Source organism: Globicephala melas, chromosome 3, assembly GCF_963455315.2.
Source record: "Globicephala melas chromosome 3, mGloMel1.2, whole genome shotgun sequence".
Classification (NCBI taxonomy): Eukaryota; Metazoa; Chordata; class Mammalia; order Artiodactyla; family Delphinidae; genus Globicephala; species Globicephala melas.
Window position 1 is genome coordinate 62,250,069 of NC_083316.1, and position 24,022 is coordinate 62,274,090.

The 24,022-nt window shown below is 37.4% G+C and overlaps 1 protein-coding gene across 3 annotated transcripts in view; it reads right to left on the reverse strand.

Annotated features, from left to right (window-relative positions):
• Window positions 1-3,301: 3,301 nt before the first annotated feature.
• The window catches only part of DMGDH (dimethylglycine dehydrogenase), a 63,336-nt gene continuing 42,615 nt past the window's right edge, over window positions 3,302-24,022 (reverse strand). The window contains exons 15-16 of one of the 3 annotated variants that reach the window (XM_030842791.3): window positions 13,289-13,423; window positions 3,302-6,643 (exon numbers count right to left, since the gene is read on the reverse strand). In XM_030842791.3, coding sequence (XP_030698651.1) covers window positions 6,428-6,643; window positions 13,289-13,423 — 351 coding nt within the window. In that variant the 3' untranslated portion in view covers window positions 3,302-6,427. Of the gene's footprint in view, window positions 6,644-13,288; window positions 13,424-20,491; window positions 20,639-20,695; window positions 21,784-24,022 lie in introns of those variants that run through there. The other 2 variants (XM_060295928.2, XM_060295929.2) reach the window with 2 other exon arrangements.

The following is a 24,022-nucleotide window of genomic DNA, read 5'->3' on the forward strand; positions in this document are numbered from 1 at the left end:
GACATGATGGCTACTGATTTCTGTTTGGTAATTTATATTCTGCCAAATAATTATTTTATTGTTTTAGTTTAATCATTGATTTTTTTTTAGGGTTTTCCCAGTATATAATCACATAAAATAATATAAAATAAAAAGCATTCCAATCAGTTTGAAAATGCAAAAATTAGGACTGAAAGAAAGGCAGCTCACAACTCACAAGTTGGTATTAAAGTTAATTATTTGGTAGGTGGGGTGCTTGGAACTTGGCATATATGTTTTACATAGAAAAGATATTAGAAACACCTGATTTGCATTCTAACCCACACAAAACCCATTTAACCTACCGTTAAAAATCTCTTAACTCCTAAAAATCAGTAAGAAAAAGACCAACAATCCCTTTTAAATAGGCAAAATATAGGAACATAATCGTTTACAGAAAAGGAAATATAAGTGGTTATTAAATATATGAACACAGGGCTTCCCTGGTGGCGCAGTGGTTGAGAGTCCGCCTGCCGATGCAGGGGACGCGGGTTCGTGCCCCGGTCTGGGAGGATCCCACATGCCGCGGAGCAGCTGGGCCCATGAGCCATGGCCGCTGGGCCTGCGTGTCCGGAGTCTGTGCTCCGCAATGGGAGAGGCCACAACAGTGAGAGGCCGGCATACCGCAAAAAAAAAAAAAAAATATATATATATATATATATATATATATGAGAACACATGTTAACGTCACTCAAGTGAGAAATACAGGTTGCAACTTCAATAACATACCACTGACACTCGTGAGAACTTACTGTTTGGGTCAAGTAAGCCCTCATACACTAACCACAAGTGAAATGTGGCACAACCTCTACGGGGAAGAATTCTACCAGAACACACATACACTTTAGTCCTGCAGTTCCAGTTGTAGGAACTTATCCTTCAGATGCACTCAGTGTCAGAAACATCATATGCATCAAGATATTCATTTTGGCCTTATTTTTTTATTAGAAAAAGGTAAATAGTGGGGCCTGGTCAAAATAATTGTTTTAAAAGGATGATATGGAATAATCTTCAAGATATATTGTTAATTTTTTTAAGTTAGGCAAAGAACATTATGCTTGGTATGTTTTCATTTGTTTAAAATGACATGCATAAATGTGTGTATATATACATATGTATGTACATATACACACATATATTCGTATACTGAGAGAGAGAGATGCTTACATACTTACAGAGAATCTCAAGAAGGATACAGAAGAAATGATAACATTGGTTGTCTTTGGATAGGCTGATTGACTGCAGACAGGGATAGGAGAGAAACTGACTTTCACAATATATCCCTTACACCTAAATTTTAAACTCTGAGCATATATTATCTGTTTCTAATAGTATTATTATTAACAATTTTGTAATAACATAATTTACATTTAAACAAAAAGTAAAATGCACTTTAAATTAGAACAGAGTGCTAAGAATAAATATCCCCCAGTGAACATGGTTGTAAAGCCCGAAGGCCATACACTGAGAAAATCATAGATGCTTTTGTTGTACTTCTTTATTTCTCTGGTTTGCAGAGACTCAGGTGCTTGTCATGGTGCTAACTGGCTATAAGCTATGCTCAGAAGTCATGATACCTGTGTTTCAATGCTTGTCTCAACCTGTTTGGTTTCAGTGCCTTTGAATATGATAAACTTTGTATACAAAGGCTAAACATTTTAAATATGTTATCTCTAAAGGTTTAACCGTTGGGGTAGAGATAAGAATGGCAAGAGGTCTTTCTTCAGAGAGAAAAACTAAAGTTTACTAACGAAATGTGGTTAATTGTGGTTGGTGTTACTCATTGCCCCATACTACTTTGAATAGTCCAGAAGGAGATAGACTTGAATATCAGAAAGAATAGCCATACTTTGTTATTTTAGATGTCAGCTATTAAATTAGTTTCAAAATATATTTAGTTTTGAAAATTGATCTGGGATGGGTTTGTTTCTACCATATCTAAGTGAGGGGGTGAGAGTCTTCTTAAAGGCTTGTAAGGTCATATACTGGACTTAGAGATGAGTGTATAAGTTGGCAGTAGTTACATGCATCAGTTATATGCATTAACTGCTATCAGTGCTAACTACTGCCAAGGCATTAAGAATCATCAAGTCTCCAAGCACATAGGAAGGTAATTTTCTCTAGGAAGCACCTTCAGTTTATTGTTTGTTTTGTTTTGTGTGTTAGTGTACACGTGTGTATTGAGAGGAAAAGGATCAATTTAAAAAAAGAAGAAAGATTTCTTTTAGCTCTGAAAATTCTCCCTATTTCTGAAATTGAGAGCCTGGCTAAAAACAGCTATGGCCAACTCGAAACTCCTTTGACCCCCTCATCTTGCCCGTTGCTTATCACCTCCTACCTCCTCAAAACCAACTAGATGAGAGTAGATAGTGGAAAATAGTACCATTTGTATAAAAAAGATTTTGACATAGCATTTTCTGTGTACTTAAGACAGTGCACAGAAGTGTACATAGGTCAATGAATTCTCACAAAGTGAACAGACTCATGTAACCACCATCCTGATCAAGAAACAGGATGTTAGTATTGCATTTTGTCTTGTATCTTCTTTCCTTACCCTCAGCTTTCACCCAGCCTGAGCCTTAGTGTTCACACAATATATATTATATACAACAACTGAATTGCATTCACTTTATCTGTATTGAATTTTTTTATATTGTATACCAATTTCTTAAGCAGTTCTAAGCCAACTCTTTCCAGCCATCCTTAAATATCTCAAACCAATGTGAATATTAAAAAATAGAGGGTCACATTATATGACCAAAAAATAAGAACCTACTTTTACTAGATAAGAAAGCACTATATATGGTCTTTTAAAAAGTGAAACATGTACATAATTTAAATAAATCTAAAAAGGCATATAGTGAAAAGTAAATTTCAACCCCTCCCCAGAAATACTAGTGTTACTCTTCCAGAGATAGTCTATAATATATAAATGCAATTTAAATGTTTACATTTTTTCCAATTTGAACCTAAATAATAGCACGTTGTGTATTGTAATACACCATGCTTTTTAAAAAAATTTATTTATTATTTATTTATTTTTTTGGCTGTGTTGGGTCTTCATTGCTGCGTGCGAGCTTTCTCTAGTTGTGGCAAGCGGGGGCTACTCTTCATTCCGGTGCACAGGCTTCTCATTGCAGTGGCTTCTCTTGTTGCAGAGCACAGGCTCTAGGCGTGCAGGCTTCAGTAGTTGTGGCATGTGGGCTCAGTAGCTGTGGCTCGCGGGCTCTAGAGCGCAGGCTCAGTAGTTGTGGCGCACGGGCTTAGTTGCTCCACGGCATGTGGGATCTTCCCGGACCAGGGCTCGAACTCATGTCCCCTGCATTGGCAGGTGGATTCTTAATCACTGCGCCATCAGGGAAGTCCATACACCATGCTTTTTAAAAATTATAATGTAAGTAGCCCTTTTAAATGTGTTAGCCCATCCCATGACCTCCTTCCATGCTAGTAGCCATGTTTGCACCTCTTGACCCTTTGGCCAGGGCTGAACAGAACGCTGGTGTTGTATGCCAGTCATTGTCCTTTGCGATGCGATCCATTTCATGATCTTTCTTTTCTCTGCTCTGTATCACAGGTGGGCCAAACCCTACAAACTACATATCCCAGGCTCCCAGCTAGGTTCATCCAGTGGGAGACACTTGTGAGAGACTGGAAGGTAGAAGGAAGAAACAAGCCAGGGTGTTTCTTCCCTTCTGTCTGCTTCGGGCAGCATCTTCACCGGTGTGGATATATCTCTTCTATGGTTCCTGCTCCCACTAGCAGCCCCTCCCTGTATGGTCCTAGTGTCAGCTTGGCAGCTGGCATCCCTCGCTGGTTCTCCATGTTAAGTTCCCTCCTCTGAACTACCTGGCAAGTTAGTCACACAGTGAGGCCACATGGAGAGAGGTGCCCTGCCAGTCCCAGGTGTTGCCATCAACCTTAGTGAGGTGCCAGACTTGTGAGCGAAGAAGCCACCCTGGATGACCACTTTTTAATGATTCTCTGCCCCGTTTACATGACACAATTATTTTTAGTAATAATCGCAAAATGAAATAATAACAACCAGAAAAGAAATGCAAAGAGTGACAAGTTTCTATTAACTTTGAATATATAGTCATGCCAGTAATAAATAAGAAAAATAGAAATAAAATAAATGTTATAGTATGAAAAAGCAAGGGGTTAATATTTTTAAATTATATTAAGTAGTTTTGAAAAAGGAAAATATTTATACCCACAAATTGGTCTATTGTAATAAAGTGGTCTGTTGCCTGTGAATAATAAACCTTTTCTGTTTTTAAGCTTTGCAGTGACTTCACTGAATTTTTTCTTTGCATATTAATATTTACCAGACAGTATAGGCAGATTTATCCAGTTATCTTTGCACAAAGTTGATAGAAGAACATTTTTTAAGCTTTTAATTTCAAAAGTTTCTTTTACCTGAGCAACAGATGTAAAAACAACTAGGAAAGGACTTTAACATAATGACCAGTTTGGCAGAAATTCATAAAAATCTTTCACAACAAACTCCAGGAATTGCAATATTGCCTTTGGTTCTTTGGGAACAATTATAGTGGCTTTCAAACATGTCTATAGTTAAAAAGTTTCCACTAAAATATCTTCATCAGAAAATTCATCATACATTTCTATTACATACAGTAAAAACTTCTGAAGTTTTTCTTCATCTGCTAAAAATCAGAGAAAGTGGCTGAATGGTAACAAACTTTGACGTTATTTGATCTATTGCTTTAGAACAAGTGCCCAATTATTGGTGAAAAAGATGAAGGCATTCAAATACTGCTTTACTGATTTCTTCTAGCAATGTAAGATCAGCATCTTTTGTTGTTTCTCCTGGCATTCTTTAAAATTTGACTTTTTAAAATAAATGACCATTTCTTTAGATTTTGTTTTTGCATTGTCAATTGCCTTCTCCACAAGTTCTGAGTACTGTTCCTTTGATTAGAGTCTGCTATAATAATATTTTATGTAAATAATTTTCCAGTAACTAGTTACTGAAAAGTTACAACTTAGGTAACTATTAAATTGTGCCACTGATGTAGCATTATATTTTCTCAATTCTTTCATTAGTCTTAACACAATTAACAATTGGGCTACAGAGAGGCAGAGAATGAAAAGCACCTATACCCTATACCAGAACTGGGAGAGAGGGTCTGGATAACATTCTTAATAATTAGCAAATGTTTGTTACCAAAAAGATTTCCTTCATTTCTCATGTAAGAGGAGATACCAAAGATAAATGAATGGCATGCTGAAGAGTTCTGATACATGATTACTTTTATAAAACATTTAAATGTAAATTTGGCATGTTTTCAAAACTTACAAGTCAAGAAATTATTTTAAAATCTACTCTAACTATAGAATCTTATTATGCTTCACATTCAGCTTCTTTAATACCTATTTACTGAACTTTTCCTAGGCAGCAAGTGTGTGTGTAGAACAAATGATAAATGACAAACTACCTTTTATGAAAAATTTGATTTATTCTGTCAACTAAACCCAAATAATTTCAAGAGGTACATCAAAGAATAATTTCTAAATGGCTTTTTTTCCTTGCTGTACACAATGTTAAGGGCAATCCTGTCAGCTCTTAAAGCTCTTGTTTGACCTGCTTTGTCAAATGTTTGTGAAATGATATTCAGAACGGCACAATGTGATGTCAACTTGCATTAATTCTTTCCCAAAGAGAGGTGTTCAGTATTCAGACTGTGTTTGTACTGGCACAATTTATGTTTCGGCTTCATCTCAGAAGGTTTACAAGTACCGTTTCCTTTGGAAGACTGTCCTCTTTTGCAATTTCTCTTCTAAAACAACCTTTGAAAGGACAATAATGACGTCCCATAAAACTGCTTTCAGGGAAGAGATTAAGAAAGTAAATATTTCAAGGAATTGAATAAAAATGTTACATATACCAATATTAAATTTTACTATTTTCTTCCTAGATATATTATGAAAAAGTAAAATGATCCCTTATTCAACTAGTATTTTTCAATGAAGTAAATCCATCAACAATACTGCTTTTGTCTTTATGAAAACATAATTTGTAAAAAAAAAAAACAAAACATAATTTGTTTTTAGCTAACAAGAACCACATACAAATGTTTCTAAAATTATATAATGTTTTCTACTTCAGTTGTAATAATGATGGTATGTTAGCAAACACTTAAATGTTTTGCCGAGTTTCGTAAACAACAATATAGAATAGTAAAAACATTAGCTTCAAATTTCTTCATCTGAAACAACAATGTAAATCACTCATCCATTATTCTATATTGCTTAGGAAACAAGAGGATGGTTTTAAGATTCTGATGATTTTGAAATAAATTTTTGGTTTCCCCTATTCCCCAGCAAATCAGTTATCATTTTCAGTACAATCACATAGCAACCATAATTCAGTTGCCTTCTCAAAGTCTTTTCAAATTTTGTCCTTTCCACCTTTTTTCTGAAGCTTGTTTCTGATTGGTTCCGTCAACACCAAGGGTTCTTGTATGACGGTTGCTGAGTAATTTTTGCCTAATAATTCAACTTCCACTTGTTGTCCCACTTTACTTAGCTCTACAGGGACATACGCGAAAGCCAGACTCTTCTGGATGCTGTAACTGTAGCTTCCGGAGGTCGTGTTGCCAACCACCTGAAAAACAAGACCCTACCATCCTCAGCATCTTGGTCACAGCTTTATGTGCCTCCTCTCTAGATGAAAATTCTCAAAAGATACGTTCAACTTACAGAGTTTTATGATATGCTGTCTGTGAGGATAACACTAGGAGGAAAACTTCACTTTTTTGAGAAGCTTAATGAAAGTTTAAAACTTATGAAAAACAATTCTCAAAATACACATCCATGTTGCTCTGAAATTTCTCAGTTTTAAATAATTACATCTAGTTTCTTAATACCTAGTACTATTTTGTTCAGTTTCATGCCAAGAGATCTGATAGGAAGAATCAAATATTTTCATTTTGAACTTTAAAAAATTCTCTTCCATCAAACTAGCATGGCAATAATAGATACAAAGGAGAAAAATCTAAAAATCCAAATGCAAATCTAGTCAACTGTTCCTGCTGGCATTTAGAAAATGGCCTGCCAGCATAGTGCTGAATTAAACTCTATTAATATATCAATAGGCAATGTGAAGTGAATCTTCTATATGAATATATACAGATTTAACAATTCCTGGTAATTGCTAGGCACTTAAATAAATGTTAACTTTACCCTCTCTAGCTTTACCATGTACAAAACATTTTGCTAGACATTCTGGAGAATGAGTAGAGGTCTGGTTCCTACCCTCATGAGCTTCCTGCCTCGTTGAGGAATTAACATACAGACATGAGAAACAATAACCAGGAAGCCAAGGTAGGCAACATAAGTAAGCCAGGATTTGTTCTACAATTTTTTTTTTTTTTTTTTTTTTTTGCGGTATGCTGGCCTCTCACTGTTGTGGCCTCTCCCGTTGCAGAGCACAGGTTACGGACGCACAGGCTCAGCGGCCATGGCTCACGGGCCGAGCTGCTCCGTGGCATGTGGGATCTTCCCGGACCGGGGCACAAACCCGTGTCCCCTGCATTGGCAGGCGGACTCTCAACTACTGTGCCACCAGGGAAGCCCTGTTCTACATTTTGAAGGTAGGTGGAGTTAGGTGGGTAGAGAAGGGGGATAAAACTTTCCAACATGAGTGGAGACATGGAGTTCTGTGTGAATGATCAAAATTAACAAGGATGAAATAGGATAACTTGGGATGGCAAATCAGAGAAAAATACTGAACAAGGAATTAAAATTTAGGAGATAAAACAATAATTTTATGCTACCAAAAATAAAATCTATATAACAATCCTGATTAGAAGATTAGATCTGGTTTCCACAACTCTTAGCTGAAGGAAAAGATGCAAGAAAAGGAACAACAGAGTAAAATGCAAACAAATTACAATACTGGTTTAAACACCACTTTTTTTTCTAACATCTTTATTGGAGTGTAATTGCTTTACAATGGTGTTTTAGTTTCTGCTTTATAACAAAGTGAATCAGCTATACATATACATATATCCCCATGTCTCCTCCCTCTTGCGTCTCCCTCCCACCCTCCCTATCCCACCCCTCTAGGTGGTCACAAAGCAACAAGCTGATCTCCCTGTGCTATGCAGCTACTTCCCACTAGCTAGCTATTTTACATTTGGTAGTTTATATACGTCCATGCCACTCTCTCACTTTGTCCCAGCTTACACTTCCCCTTCCCCGTGTCCTCAAGTCCATTCTCTATGTCTGCATTTTTATTCCTATCCTGCCCCTAGGTTCTTCAGAACCTTTTTTTTTTTTTTAGATTCCATATGTATGTGTTAGCCTATGGTATTTACTTTTCTCTTTCTGACTTAGTTTACTCAGTATGGCAGACTCTAGGTCCATCCACCTCACTACAAATAACTCAATATTGTTTCTTTTTATGCCTGAATAATATTCCATTGTATATGTGTAAACACCACATTTTTAAAAAGTAAAAGGAAGACAACAAAAGCAAAATGATACATAGCCCCACTTAAAACAGCTTCTCCTGGCTACGCAACATCGCACTCATCCTTACAGCCTTACTGTCCAGCACAGCGGCTGCTTATAGCTGCTGCTCAAAAACATCCACGGACATGAATCAGCCTGGTGATATTTCAGCTGCCTCAGCAAAGGGCTCACGACAGTCAACAGTCATATTATAGCATTTCTAGTCTCTTATGCATTTATGATATTAAGTACAGACTCCTATCACTGTAGCCCCAGTTTTTAATTATCTTGTTGAAACCCCAAATCACAAGCTCTCCATATAATTTCTGAACTTGTTCTGGTGATTTAAAAAAGTGAATGCATTCATTAGTAAAAGTTTCTCTCTGGCAGATTATTAACTGCCAAGGTATTGCTGAGATAACACACATGTTTCAAAATGGCTTTTCTCCTCTAGATCATATTTCCGTGATATAAAACTGGGATTTGGGTCAGGGTGGCTGGAGTTTTAATCATCCCTTTTTTGAAAGACCTTCTCGGTAACTTTGGTTTCACTTCTGAGTCTCTAAAACAGAGATTTGTGTTTGGAGCTCTGGGAAAGTTAACCTGGTTTTCTTGGGCATCTTAAGAAAACAGGAAGAATCCTGAACGAATCTCTTGGTCAAATCCCCTAACTCACTGGATAAAAAACCCACAATCACTCTTCAGAGGCTGCGTGCCCCATCTCCTTGGGCCTTCCCATCTCTTAAAATCTCAGCAGTGATTCTTCTTGCAGTTATTTCTGCATTAGTAACTTTAAAGAAATAGCATGTTTATTTTGTGCGTGCTAGTCTTAAAATAGTTATTGAATGCTTTGCTTTCTGCTCGATTACTTTCATTTCTCCTTTAATTTCTCTCTAATCCAGGGGTTGATGGTCCAAAGTATTTTAGAAAACTGGCCTTTCCTTTTATCTTATTACTAAGTCTCCAGGGAAAGGTTTTCCCTGGCATAAATTCTATATCATTTGACCTTAAAATCTTCCAGATTCAATGAAATCCATGGCTTTGTTTTGCTCAGTGAATCACAAGAACCACCCTCGCCCTTTGCCTAGTAGATTCTCATATTCTTTGTGAAATCAAACATCAGCCTTCTTTTTACCAATGTAAACAATCCTCACTTATTTTTAGCCTTGTCTCATTCTTCTCTTCATTATGAGACTTAAAGACGCCTGTAACAGACTCAGAGAAGAGAACATGGTAAATAACCTTTGAAAGAGGGAACATAATTTAAATTGGATGATATATTATGCTTCTTTGGCTGTCCCTGTGTGTTTTAGTTTATTAATAATGAAAAAGAAGACTTTCTAAACTCTTCAAACTTCCTTCCTCAAAAGCCTTTTCTTCAAAACTTACTTCCCAGCAAAGCTGCTTTTATAACTAATTAAAACCCCTCCCATGCCCACACTTATGCCTTGATTTTTTTATATAAAGCCTTACTTAAAATCATAATCCCTCCCTCTAGCACTGCCCATCTCCCAATTAGACTTTATTTTTCCCCAAAGTATTCACTGCCCTCTGACATGCTATTTATTTTATTTTATGTTCACTGTTTATCTCTCCCTCTCCTGGAATATAAGCTCCATAGGGGCAGAGATTCTTGTCTGTTTTGTTCACTGCTGCCTTCTTAGTGCCTAGAATATTGCTGTCACATACTAGAACTCAGATCTGTTGAACAAATAAATTAACATGTACCCTATCGCTAGTATTGAAAATATCTGCATGAATAGAATACCAAATATAAAAGGTAGAACAAGTCCAAATTCAGGAAATAAAAATTAAAAAATATTTCATATCATTCTAGAGATAAGGAAGATCAGAGAGTGTCATCTGCATGATAAAAGGAGGATCCTACTAAGCATCAAAGAACAGACAAGCTGATATCAGGAAATTTAAGAGAAATATTACTAATAACTAAAATTACAATTGCATTAGCAGCTCTATAAACAGGTGGCACGTATAGGAAAGATGAAAAATATAACGTGTAAACGCAGTGCACAAATGAGGCAAAGGGAATAAAATTTAAAAATGGAACTTGGAGGGGATATATGTATACATATAGCTGATTCACTTCATTGTATAGCAGAAACTAACACAACATTGTAAAGCAATTATACTTCAATAAAAATAAATGGAGCTTGGGTTTCCAGGGTTCTTCTTTTTTTCCAGCTTTGTTGAGATACAATTGACATATAATATTGTATAAGTTTAAGGTACAGGTTTCCAGTTTTTTAACTTGGGTATGGTCACATTTAAGATGACTACAAATCTGTCAGTTGATCATGGTCGATGTGGGGTTGCATACAGAATGTTATGACAGAGCTTCTCGTTCATTCCATGGCCAAGTAAAACAGACTATCAGTAGAAGTATGAGTGCAGACCGTATTAGGAAGACTGAGATAGTTGGATGAGAATAGAGTGAAAAATGTAGAACAAAAAGATGAGGTGAGGGAAGTGTAACGACCAGGGAAAAATTAATTAGAGGCGGAAAGCATCTTAGACATTATCTCATTCAGTGGCTTCATTTTGTAGGTGAGAACACTGAGACCCAGAGAGGCTCAAGCAGTTACTTAATGGCAGACGTAGTTATCAGTGGAAATTGTGGGCAAATCTTAAATCAGAGAAAGAACATATTAAGAAAAGAGGGCTGGGGCTTCCCTGGTGGCGCAGTGGTTGAGAGTCCACCTGCCAATGCAGGGGACATGGGTTTGTGCCCCGGTCCGGGAAGATCCCATGTGCCGTGGAGCGGCTGGGCCCGTGAGCCATAGCCGCTGAGGCTGCACATCCGGAGCCTGTGCTCCGCAATGGGAGAGGCCACAACAGTGAGAGGCCCACGTACCGCAAAAAAAAAAAAAAAAAAAAAAAAAAAAGAGGGCTGAACCAGAGATCTAGAACAGAAACAGAAAGTGGAGACCAGGAGGTAAGAGTAGGAATTGTTCAAACAGAAGAGCAAACAACACAATTAAAGGTGAGGCATTTGAAGAAAGAGCTTCAGATCTGAGAAAAGATCTATTGGCTTCATAGAATCTAAAACTATAACATCCACCTGTTACTTAGATGTGCAAGAACTGTGGGTATATAATGAAGTGCTTAGGAGAATACAGTGGGCCATCAGAGACAAAGAAGAGAGCAAATGGGGGTATTCAGCATGTCTTAGAAGAAAGGATAAGAATTCAAAGTCCAACTGTACCTCGGTCAGAAATCAGCTTCGTCAATCACATGTCATAGTTGTGTAACCTCAAGCAAGTTACTTAATCTCTCTGAGCCCCAAAGCCTCATCTTTAAATAGGAATGATCATACATATCTTGGAGGGGTGTTGTAAAAGTAAATGAGAGAGGGACTTCCCTGGTGGTCCAGTGGTAAAGAATCTGCCTTCCAATGCATGGGACGTGGGTTCAATCCCTGTTCAGGGAACTAAGATGCCACATGCCACGGGGCAACTAAGCCCGTGCACCACAACTACCGAGCTCACGCGCCTCAAGGAGAGAGCCCACGTGCCGCAAACTACAGAGCCCACAGGCCCTGGCACCCACGTGCCACAACTACAGAGCACATGCGCCCTGGAGCCTGCGCACCACACTAGAAAGAAGCCTGAGCGCCGCAATGAAAGATCCCGCGTGCCACAACGAAGAGCCCGCATGTCGCAGCTAAGACCCAATGCAAACAAATAAATAAATTAAATAAATAAATATTTTTTAAAAAGTAAATGAGAGTACATAAAAATATCCAGCACTAGTAGGAACTCTGTAGATGTTATTTCCATGTCAAACTGACCCCTGCCTCAGCCCAAATGGCCATATCTTTAGTAATCCAAAGGCTGAAATTGACACCACTGGCTCTCCCCTCCTCCAGTGCTCGTTTTGTCACTGAAGAGATGGGGAAAATGAAAACAAGTATTAAGTAGGCTGTAGTGCGTAAGGAAAAAAAAAAACAACCTAGGAATAGAATATCTGAGTATTTGGGTGTTGACCAAGCAGACCCTGCCCAATACAGAGCAAATGTTTAGATGAGTCTTGAAGGCCCTGTGGTCGCCACATGGTCTAATCTAAGCTGAGTGTCCCTGCCTGATAACCCCTGCCTGATAACACCAGCCAAAACACAGCAAAACGTTGAGCCAAATTGGGTTTTACAAATAGTCATAAAAAGAGGAGGAAGTGAAATTCTATTGATAGGTTATCTAACTCTGGCTTTACTGAAGACCAAGAGAGAGAGTGAAATGTAGCATCGCAAAGGGAGAAGGTAGTCTTACTCCTCCTGAAGAACCAAAGGATTTCCACTTTTCCCTTTATTTACTAAGGTTTAACCCTCTCTTGTCATAGATGTTTTCATTTGGAAATTGTTTTCTGCTACTGTGCTAAGGTACGAATTGTTTCCTCCTGAAAGATCCCTGAGAAGCTAAGTCAGAATACTACATTCTTTATAAAATCTCTCTCTTGCATTCACAGATACAGATGTGGTGAGCCAAGAGGTCATTTTACCTTCTAAATCATACCTTCCTCATTGTCCCATGTATGTCAAGTCCTGCAGTTTATTTTCTTTCATTAAACCATATAGAATATCATGTTTTCCAAAATGAGCAGCATTTCATTTTCCTTTCAGTTAAGTAATTTCTGTTTCTTGAATGTCACTTCAGAATTCAAAAGAGTGTCATCTCACCAATAGATAAATAACTAGCAAAAAACTGTAAACGGAAACAGAGACAAGGAGTTTCTGCTGCAGAAACACTGCAGTGGCCCCTCGCTATGGGTCCTCAGCACTCACCTTGCCACCATACCAGATGCTTTCATTTCCCTCCGGATCAACATCGTCCGTTGCCAAGGTGAGGCAGACCAGTCTCCGTTTCAGCCCCTTGGCTTTAATCTGTTTCAGTGCTTGCTTTCCTATAAAGTCTGCTGGCTGCAGGAATCCAAGATAATGATGATGAATGAATACTCAGACACTGTGACAAGGTTAGAGATGCAAGCATTTAAATTTGTCTTTGCTATTTTCTTGCCAATTACACATTAAATAAAAATACAGATTGGATCAAACGTCTAGACAAATATTTCTTAGTCCCTGAATGACACCTATTCTTTCAGAAGAGGTTAGACTTAAGGGTAATAACTTGTGATAACAATTTTACCAGAACTACCTAGGCAGAAAAATGTAAGGCATGATATTGAGATGGTGGGTTATGAAAGGGACCCTTGTATCTACTGGTTCTGGACAGTGGGAACGGTGGGCAGTGAGCATGGCGCGGCTCAGTTTCTACCTAAAGTAAGCCTTCCCTAAGAAGGAAATTCACTTTTTTGAAATGTGATGCCAAAGCAACTCCAAAATGCCTACATTTTTTCCTTCTTCAGAATAATGGTCCCCGGGATGCATTAACCTACTGGGTTGCACCGTTAATTCATTCAAGAAACTTATTGAGCCCCTACTGTGTGGGAGGCATCATGCTGGGCCCTGGGTTACAAAATTAGTCAAACACAGACATTTTGATCAAAGAGCTTATTCTGTAATGCTGTGCTTTTCAACCTTTTTTTTCCTTTTGGGGAAAACAAACACAGGAAGAGCTTGATTCATTTGAGTTCTTATGTAGGATAAATTCATGATAACACAAGTCATAACAAACCAAAGTTCATTACAGTTAAAATATGTTTATCTAAATACAGAAAGAATGCTACAACAAAATTATTTTGCTATCTTGGTATATTTTTTTTTCTTTTTTTTTTTTTCGGTACGTGGGCCTCTCACTGTTGTGGCCTCTCCCGTTGCGGAGCACAGGCTCCGGACACGCAGGCTCAGCGGCTATGTCTCCGCGGCATGTGGGATCTTCCCGGACCAGGGCACGAACCCGTGTCCCCTGCATCGGCAGGTGGACTCTCAACCACTGCGCCACCAGGGAAGCCCCTCTTGGTAGATTTTTAAAAGAAGACTTGCTATCATGGATACATGATGACAGGTATGCTTTTTAGTGTTCTTATCTATATAGGAAGCCAATGATTGCAATGAAAAAAAAAAAACACTTTATTGTGTGGAAAAGCACACAATCCTGGAGTGGCCAAGCACTATATAGTGTGTCTTGTGGAGTGCTGGGAGATCCTGAATAGCTTCCTTAGCTCCTATTATGAAATCTGAATCTTTGCTGATATTCATTTAGATCTTGAAGGTTTGGGGTCCTCCTGAGTCCCTATTAAAGAATTTTCTTTCAATTATTTACTCAGCTGTTGTTATGCCCCTGCTATGTATCAGATACTAGATACAGGATATTCAGAGCTAAATACAACAGGGTCTTGTAGCCTCTGAGAGGTCCCTGAGGAGATGTGACCCCTTCCTTCCACATCACAATATGCCCAGCGCTGAAATTATTTTATCTCCTCAATGTTTTAACATATCAGAGGAAAACAGAATGATTTGAGATTACTGGAAACATGGTAGAATATGACAGCGATAGTATACAAATCAGCTATACCAATTTGAAACATGATTCACTGTTGCTTCTGTGTGTTTTATGAGAGTGTGAAAATCACAACATTTTGGAAACTTAAAACAAAAACTGTCTAATGCATGTCTAAGGCAGAAATGCAAACAAACAGTTGCTATGATAGGGGCATGTACAGTGGGAGCTCAAGAAGGCGTATGATCTGTTCTATCTAGGGTGAGAGGGGGGCTGGAGCAGCATTCTGTCAGCAACAGTTTTATGGAGGAAGCAGCTGAACTGAGTTTGAAAGAGGAGGCTTCATGATAACTACTGTCTGCATACCCTTCTCCAAAAGTCCTTGCGCTTTTAAGTCAATCTTCCCAACAATCCACAGATGGTGGATTTGGGGTTGAAAAGAAGTGAGTTAATTTAGCCAAAGACACTCAACCAAGATCTCAGAGGTCCCAGCCCCATTCTTTTCATCTATTTTGAGCTGCCTTCACTGAGCCTCTTAAGCCAACATCTGCCACACCTTCAGAGGGACTGTGGTGAAAGCTGCCGCATCCAAAGCTTTCAGAAATGGGGACTCTGGGGGGCGCTGGACGAGAACTGCTGGGGTGGGTGCCATGGGGGTGGGGGGAATAAGAAGTGCTGCAAGGGGAGTCTAACTCTGCCAAATTCATAATTTTACCAAAGTCTAAGCAGGAACATAAGGTACCAGTTAATCATAAGAAATAGGAAAGATGGGCACCCCAGAAAACTTCCTTTAAAAGAGAAAAGTTATAGTAAATATTAAAAAATAATTTAATTCATTATTAATTTAATTAAGTTACTAATTTAATTCAAAAATTAAAGTAGTAAATAAGTAATATTAATAATATTTACAATTTATTAGGCACTTGCTATGTGCCAGACGCTCTGCTGAGGGCTTTACAATCCTCATTAAGATTCCTATAAGACAGATCAGTTTATCCCCAGCTTATGAAGAGAAGGCCCAGCAAAGTTAAGGGTCTTTCCGGAGGCTCGGTTATGTAAGTCAGCACCTTTAGATTTTATCCATACGCATTTTTTAAATGGCTGTGCCTGGAGTCTATCACTGGCAGGAACAGCTGATGTAAATACTCTAAAGAATGTTTCTTTTAAATTATTTTGAAACACAAATATATGCTATCACTTATATGTGGAATCTAAAAAAAATGATACAAATGAACTTATCTACAAGACATAGAAAACGAATTTATGGTTACCAAAGGGGAAGGGGGGAGGGAGGGATAAATTAGGAATTTCGGAGTAACATAGACCCGCTACTATATATAAAATAGATAAACAACAAGGACCTACTGTATAGCACAGGGAACTCTGCTTAGTATTCTGTAATAACCTATGTGAGAAAAGAATCTGAAAAAGAATACATATATATGTATAACTGAATCACTTTGCTGTACACCTGAAACTAATACAACACTGTAAATTAACTATGCTTCAATAAAAAAATTAATTAATTAAAAATTATTTCTAGGTAGCCTAACCTATCTTGAATGACATTAACTACACAATAATATTTTTGTACTATGTGAAAGGATTTGAAAACACCCTGAAGGTTAATATTAATGAAATTTAACCTCTATATCTGTATATCCCTGAATTAGGAAGTGATCTTGTCAGCAATATCGTCCTTAGACATGAATGAAAACAATACTCAAACAACAACAACAAAAACCTAATTAAAAGTAAGGAACACATACTTAAAACACAGATAAGAGGTGACACCTGCCCCTTGAGACAGTTCTCCCTTCCCAGGCTAACCTTGGGCCTGACTTGAGAAGATTTAAAAGTGGGGTGATAGCATTTCATTCTCATTTTGCTTGGCTTTCCTCCCAAGATTGCAGACTTTATTATACAGTTATTATTTATAAATGAGAGAGGAAAATGTGTCTGAAGGTTAAGTGCTGAGATTAAAATTGGTGCCTTCAGGATGACCTGAGAACAGAAATGTATTTCTTAATGAGTCACTACCAAATTAACTACATAAATAGCTGTTAATGTCTTTGAGAAACACTTCTGGGGCACTGAGATTATACCTTAAAATAATTTTGGCTTATATTTCTAATCTATTAATTTTTAAGAAGCAGTAAGAGCCATTAAAGCAGCCACCTGTGATGCATCCTAAATATAACATCCACATAGATGAAAACATTAAGTAGATTTTAAGTGAAATGTAACTCCTCATCTCTTACTAGCTTTATTAAAAGCACACATATTATCGAAAAGCACATGGAAATGAAATAAATTAAACCAGTATACTTTGGGTTGGGATTCTCAGAGCAATGGAGAGCTTTCAGATGTGTAGCTAAGGCGAGTTCGACAGCAGCAGTGGAAGGAAGGTTCTGATATGAACTCTGGGTGGTGGGCTCTTACAGACCAGGAGAGAAATGATAAAAACCTAGTTTGGGACCTCTTCTGTTCCATATTTAGAGTCAAAATCCATCAGAAAATTCAAAGCAGTCATCAGTTTGATTGAATTTTTGGCCAAAATCCTTTTAATCTAAATGTCAAAAGTTTCCAAAGGCATAAGAGAATCAGTGTAACATCCTGGGTCCTAAGAAAGCCCCCCTTAGAAACCAGGCACAGCACTGGTTGTGGAATCATGCTCCCGTGTTTGCAGACCTGAAGAGAGCTGCAGAGAGACCCGGTGGTCACCAACCACTGTCAGTGGCAGAGCAGAGATGAAAATCTGGGTGATAGATTTCTGCCGCTGTCCCTCAACACATTCCTGAAAAGTTCCTTATTTAAAATGAGGCCAGGAATCATTCATTAAAAACAGTCCTCACGGGACTCCCTTTGTAAAGCACGTGGCCCTGACTAACCTGCGGTCCATGTGAACCATAACTTTCTCTGGTCGTTTGTCAAATACCAGATGCATCTGTGTTTGTCTCACAGTTAAACTGATGAAGCCATATACTGGATTCGTTCATTTGGGGGAATGGATCTGACCGGCCCATCACCCCATCAAGACAAATTATACCATCATTCATTTCATAGTCACACAGTTAGAATCATAGAAGTTTTTAAGCAGGCAGAAAACTTAGTCCAAGGTCATTTTTCATATGAGAAAATTAAGGCCCAGAGTTAACGTTCTTGCCCAAAGTGACAAAGTGAGTTATTACCAAACCTCAAATCCAGGCTTCCCAATTCTTGCTTCCTTCTCCTCTATGCAGAACTTGGTAACATTCCATGTAAGTTTATAATAACCACAATTTCTCTATCTCTTTATTAGCAAAATATTAAATTATGAGTGTAGCAAGTCCAGTCTATTACTGACTGGAAATGAATACTCTCACATTCACAGTTTTTATTCTCTGCTCTTAGCAATTTAAAACAATTTATTTGGCATTTTTCTAACCAAAACCACTAATCAATTAAGTATTCCTTCTCAAAAAAGTCTTTAATATAACTAGAAAAGGGACTCTGTTAACCCAAAGAAAGGTGTGGATACATTGAAACCTGGAGAAAATATTTAAAATATGATTCCCAAGCCAGGCCTATAATTCGTTAATTGCATCCAAACCAAACTAGATGTTTCAAAATGAAAATAGCCCCCGTTATGTGTTTTATGACTTTTACTAGATTCAATATTAAGAAAATATTTACTTTTCAGTCTTTGAGTCTTATGATTCACAGGAAAACAGTGGAACTGACTTGTGGCTTTGTCAGATGTACTTTAGGAAAACAGTGGAACGGACTTGTGGCTTTGTCAGATGTACTTTTTTTTTTTTAATTGAAGCATAGTTGATTAACAATGTTGTGTTAGTTTCAGGTGTACAGCAAAGGGATTCAGATGTACTTTTATGCTTAACTGCATTAGCAACAATTAGAACATAGAGTTTTCATAATAGCTTTCATCTCTCTAGACTACAGTGAAGAACAATTGCCCATTTGGTGTTTTAAGGAGAGCACTCAAGCCTAAATGCAAAGTAAATAATTATTATTTATTTCTTAAAGGAAATAAGAGAAACACAAAGAAATGAAGCTGGAGTCTTCAAAAAACTGAAAGGGTTTTATCTATAGTTGGTTTTCCATAAAAGATTTGTTTTAGATTCCATTCAATAAGATGGAAGGGACCTAACATTTATTGAGGTATCAAATGTTCTTTAGCTCATCTAATATTTATAACAAACTTATAAGGTGGATATTTTCTTCATTTTACAGTTGATAAAACTGAAGTGCCTTTAGGTTAAGCAACTTTAGTTTTAGAATAGGTGAGTGGCAGAGCCATGGTTCAGACCCTTCAAATACTTACTAAACCCGTACGAACTACTGGACACAGAACCAGCCCTGAGGATTCTTGGGCTCTGTCCCCAAGGAGCTCAGAGTCTAGCTAAGGAGGCAGCCAGTATTATGGGGTGTAAAAATATCATGGTAGAGATAAGTACAGAGTGCTATAGAAGAGGGGTCCCAGCACTCCCCTGGCTTTAATTGCCACTTATACAACAATGACCCAAATCCATACTTTCAGAGCAGAGGTCTCCACACCAGCGTGCTCAGCTGCCACTGAGACCCTCCATTTGACTGTTCCATAGCCTCCAACCTCGCAAGTCCTTCCAACCTCTGAATCACATCCTGCCTGTGTTTCCTAGTTCATTAACCATAGCCTAGATCCTACTTTCCACTCCCTTCACAAATAGTCCTTCATGTGGTCTCCTGCCTACCTTTTTATTATCACTCATACCTCTTTCTTCTCTGTCCTATGGCCAATGCCTTAGCTGAAGCCCTCAACATCTCTCCACTAGAGTTCTTCAATAATTGGGTAAAGTGATCATCCAGTCACCAGGGTAATTCCCTTTTGATCTGTTTTCCATCACCAGAATGTCACTCCTTACTCAAAATCCTTCAAAGGCTTCTCAGTGTCTCCAGGATACACTCCAGGATACACTCCAAATTTCCTAGCCTGGCAGATGAGACCCTTCCTGATGAGGTCCCAGTACTTCTCTGGCATTATCTGCATCTGCTATGTGCCAGTCCTGATAAGTGTTGGGGATAAAATGGTAAACAAGATGTATTTTGTATTGCCAGAACCTCTACTCAAGAAGTTTATGTCAAAAGATCAAGAAAAATGAACAAAATAATTGCAAGCTGTAACATATCCTATAAGGAGGCTGTAGCTACAAAATTTCTTTTAAAAATTATCAAATAAAATCCAATAACATAGAAAAACGTAATACATCATTACTAAGTGGGTTTTATGCCAAAATTAAAGTTGGGTTAACATTTGAGAATAAATGTAATTCATCATATAACAAAGTAAAAAAGAAAAACCATATGATTATCTCAATGGATGCAGAAAAAGCACTTGCCAAAATCTAATATTCCTAATTCAAAAAACAAAAAACCCAACCTTTTAGCGCTAAGAACAGAAAGGAATGTCCTCAGCCTGATAAAGAGCATCTATGAAAAACCTACAGCAAACATCATACTTAATGATGAAAGACTGATGATGATGATGAATGTTTTCCATCTAAAATCAGGAAACAAGATAAGCGTGTCTGCTCTTACCACTTCCATTTAACTTTGTTGCAGTTTCAACCAGTAGAGGATCTAGCCAGTACAATAAGGCAAGAAAAAGAACTGAAAGGCATCCAGATTAGAAAAGAGACAAAGAAAAGCTTTATTTTCATACAATGCAATTGTCCATGTAGAAAATCCAATGGAATCTACAAAAAAAAAAAGAGAAAAGAAAAAAGAGAACTACACAAAAAAGTACTAGAACTACTAAGTGGGTTTAACAAAGTTACAGAATGTGAGATCAATATACAAAACGCATTGTTTTCCATACACTAGCAGTAAACACCTGAAACTTGAAATTTAAAATGCCATTTACAGTAGTATCAAAATACAAAATACTTAAGGATAGATCTGTAAAAAGATATGCAAGAACTATAAACTACAAAACATCTTTGGAATTAAAGATTACCTAAATAAACAGAGAGGTATACCTCTGTTTATGTCATGAGTTAGAAGACTTGAACTGACCTATAGATACAATGCAATTCCAGTCAAAATCCCAGCAAGCTTTTTGATTCATGGAAATTCAAAGGACGTACAATAACTAAAACAACATTGTAAAAGAACAGCAAAGTTGCGCGACTATCACAACCTCATTTAAGCTACAGTAATCAAGACAGTATGGTATCATTATCAAGAAAGATAAATAGGTCAATAGAACACAGTAGAGTCCGGAAACAGACCTAAACATATATGGACAACTGTTTTTTGACAAAGGTACAAAGGCAATGCCATTTGAATATATAGCCTTTTTCAACAAATGGTGCTGTAAACAAATGGACATCTATATGCTAAAAAATAAACTTCAATCCATATCTTTTACCAGATAGAAAAATTAACTAAAAATAAACCACAGCTCTAAAAAAATGATAAAACATCTAGGAGAAAACAGCAGAAAATCTTTGTGACTTTGGGTTAGGCAAAGATTTTTTAGATACAACATGAAGAGCATGGTCCACAAAAGAACAAATTGAGAAGAACTTTAAAAATTCAAAAATTAAAAACTTCTGCTCTTTGAAAGTCACTATTAGACAGCTATATGTATACATATATCCCCTCCAAGTTCCATTTTTAAATTTTATTCCCTTTGCCCCATTTGTGCACTGAGTTTACATGTTATATTTTTCATCTTTCCTATACGTGCCATCTGTTTATAGAGCTGCAAATGCAACTGTAATTTTAGTTATTAATAATATTTCTCTTAAATTTCCTGATTATCAGCTTGTCTGTTCTTTGATGCTTAGTAGGATCATCATTTTATCATGCAGATGACATTCTTTGATCTTCCTTATCTCTAGAATGATATGAAATTTTTTTTTAATTTTTATTTGTTGACTTTGGACTTGTTCTACCTTTTGTGTTTGGTATTCTATTCATGCAGATATATGCAATGCTAGCGATAGGGTACACGTTAATTTATTTGTTCTACAGATCTGAGTGTCCAGCTGGTATACTTTAAATGTCAATTTATTGCATGTTAAGCTGTTAAAATAACAGCAATAAAATAAAAGCAATCTAAAGAATTACTTCAATTCATTCCTAGTCCAGGGTTTCCACAGACTTCCAAATGAGAAAGCAGTCAGCTAAATAGCACACTTAAGCTTTCAGACTGGGAATAGAGTATTGTTTCATAACAGAAATTGGATATATATGAGGATAGTGAGTCAATGGTTGTTAGTTTAATGTGCTCTGACAGATGTTTCAAGAATGATAAACTAGATCTCAGACTAGATTTTACTTCCTTTTCTTTTCTTCTCCCTTTATCATTCAGCAACAGAAATGGGTAAGAGACTAAGGATGGCTTAATTAAAATAATACAATCGTGTGGCTCATATAGATAACATAGCAAGTGTCTTCGACCACTGTGCAAGGTGGTATTTCATAGAATTTTAGACATGGAAGGGAGCTCTCATTTTACAGACTAGCAATCCCAGATGGAAAATGAAGTAAAATAGCTTTGCCGAGGTCACAGAGCTAGAATTTGGTGATATTTTTAAAAAATTCATTCAAAAAAAGAAAAAGATTTGGGACAGAATATATTAACTGGTAGCCAATTGTCTGACCAGGCTGTGTTTCTGCTTTCCTGTATGCATAGGACCATAAGCAGGTATGAGGTTAAAATAACTAAGACAGTGGTTCTCAATCTTCATTGCATAATAAAAACAAGAAACCAGACCCTACCCCCAGGGTTGATCCAATTGGTTTGGGCAGGTCAGTGTTCTCCAACTTCAGCGTTCATCAGAATCACGTGGAGGGCCTGTTAGAACAGATTGCCAGCCCCATCCCCAGAGTTTGATTTTGGGGATTGGCATGGTGCCCGATAACTTGCATTTCTAATAAATCCTGAAGTCACATTGATGCTGCTGGTCTGTGAACCACACTTTGAGAACTACTGGGGGTAAGGCATCAGGTAATTTTTCTTTTAAGTTCTTCAAGATGGTAACGTTCAGCCAGTTGAAAATCACTGGCCTAAAAACAATCATTCTCAATCTTTTTTGGAATCACCTGGGGAATTAAAAAAAAATACTGCTGCCTGAGTCTCTACCCCAGCTCTTCTTTTTTAATTGATCTGGGATGCAGCCTGAGCCTTGGGATTTTTTAAAGGATTGCATGAATAAAGGAATCCTACTTCAGATGACTGTGGCATGCAGCCAGGACTGAGAGTCGCTGAAAATGTTTTGCCTCCTCAAATCTTATTACCATTTACCTAAAATTTCCCCAGAGCTGGGTACTTTCACCACCATCACGTACTAGAAATTCCTTTCTAACTGGTTGTCTGTGAACAAAGATTTATTTCCACTTCGATGTTTTACTAATATTTATTGAATACTTGGATGCAGTCGGCCTGGTGGTGAGGGTTTTGCCTCTTTACCATCCTTTTGTTTTGCTTTGCCTACTGAATGGTTATGCTTTAAATCATCTTTCCTTAAAGAGAGACCCTGTAATTTCTAGAATCAATACTGTCTTCTAAGTTGTGGTTAATATATATCACGTTTTATTCTGTTTCCGCTGGTTAGAAACTCAAGACAGGAAAAGAGAGGGAGAGAGAGAAAGGGTGGGGGGATCTTATAGAAAAAAAAAAAAATTCTTCTGCTCTTAACACATTACCCTTGTATTTGATTCTCTGTGGCTCTTGGCTGGGGTTATCTGGAAATGGATAGATTCAGTAATTCCAAGGGGAAAATTCCAAGAATACTTATGACTGCAACCTAAGGCAGCTGATTTTCCTTTTGCTTTTAATTAATGCATTTCTTTCATTTCCAGCTAAAAAAAAAAGCCACTAATTTTTTCCCCCAAAAGTAACTTCCTCTGGAACAAATTATAATACTATTAAGCACAATGATATGACTTGTTTCAGGTAAAGGGGTTTTAGCTGAGAAGACTTAACAGGAAATATTCAGTTATTTTTACCTGTTTCACAGTTGTGCTTAACGCTTCCTGTCAGGACCCTATGCTCACTCTTTACAAGACAGTACTGATACGCACTACTACACAACCCTCCTCATGAGGAACAGTATTTTCAGAATTAAGGT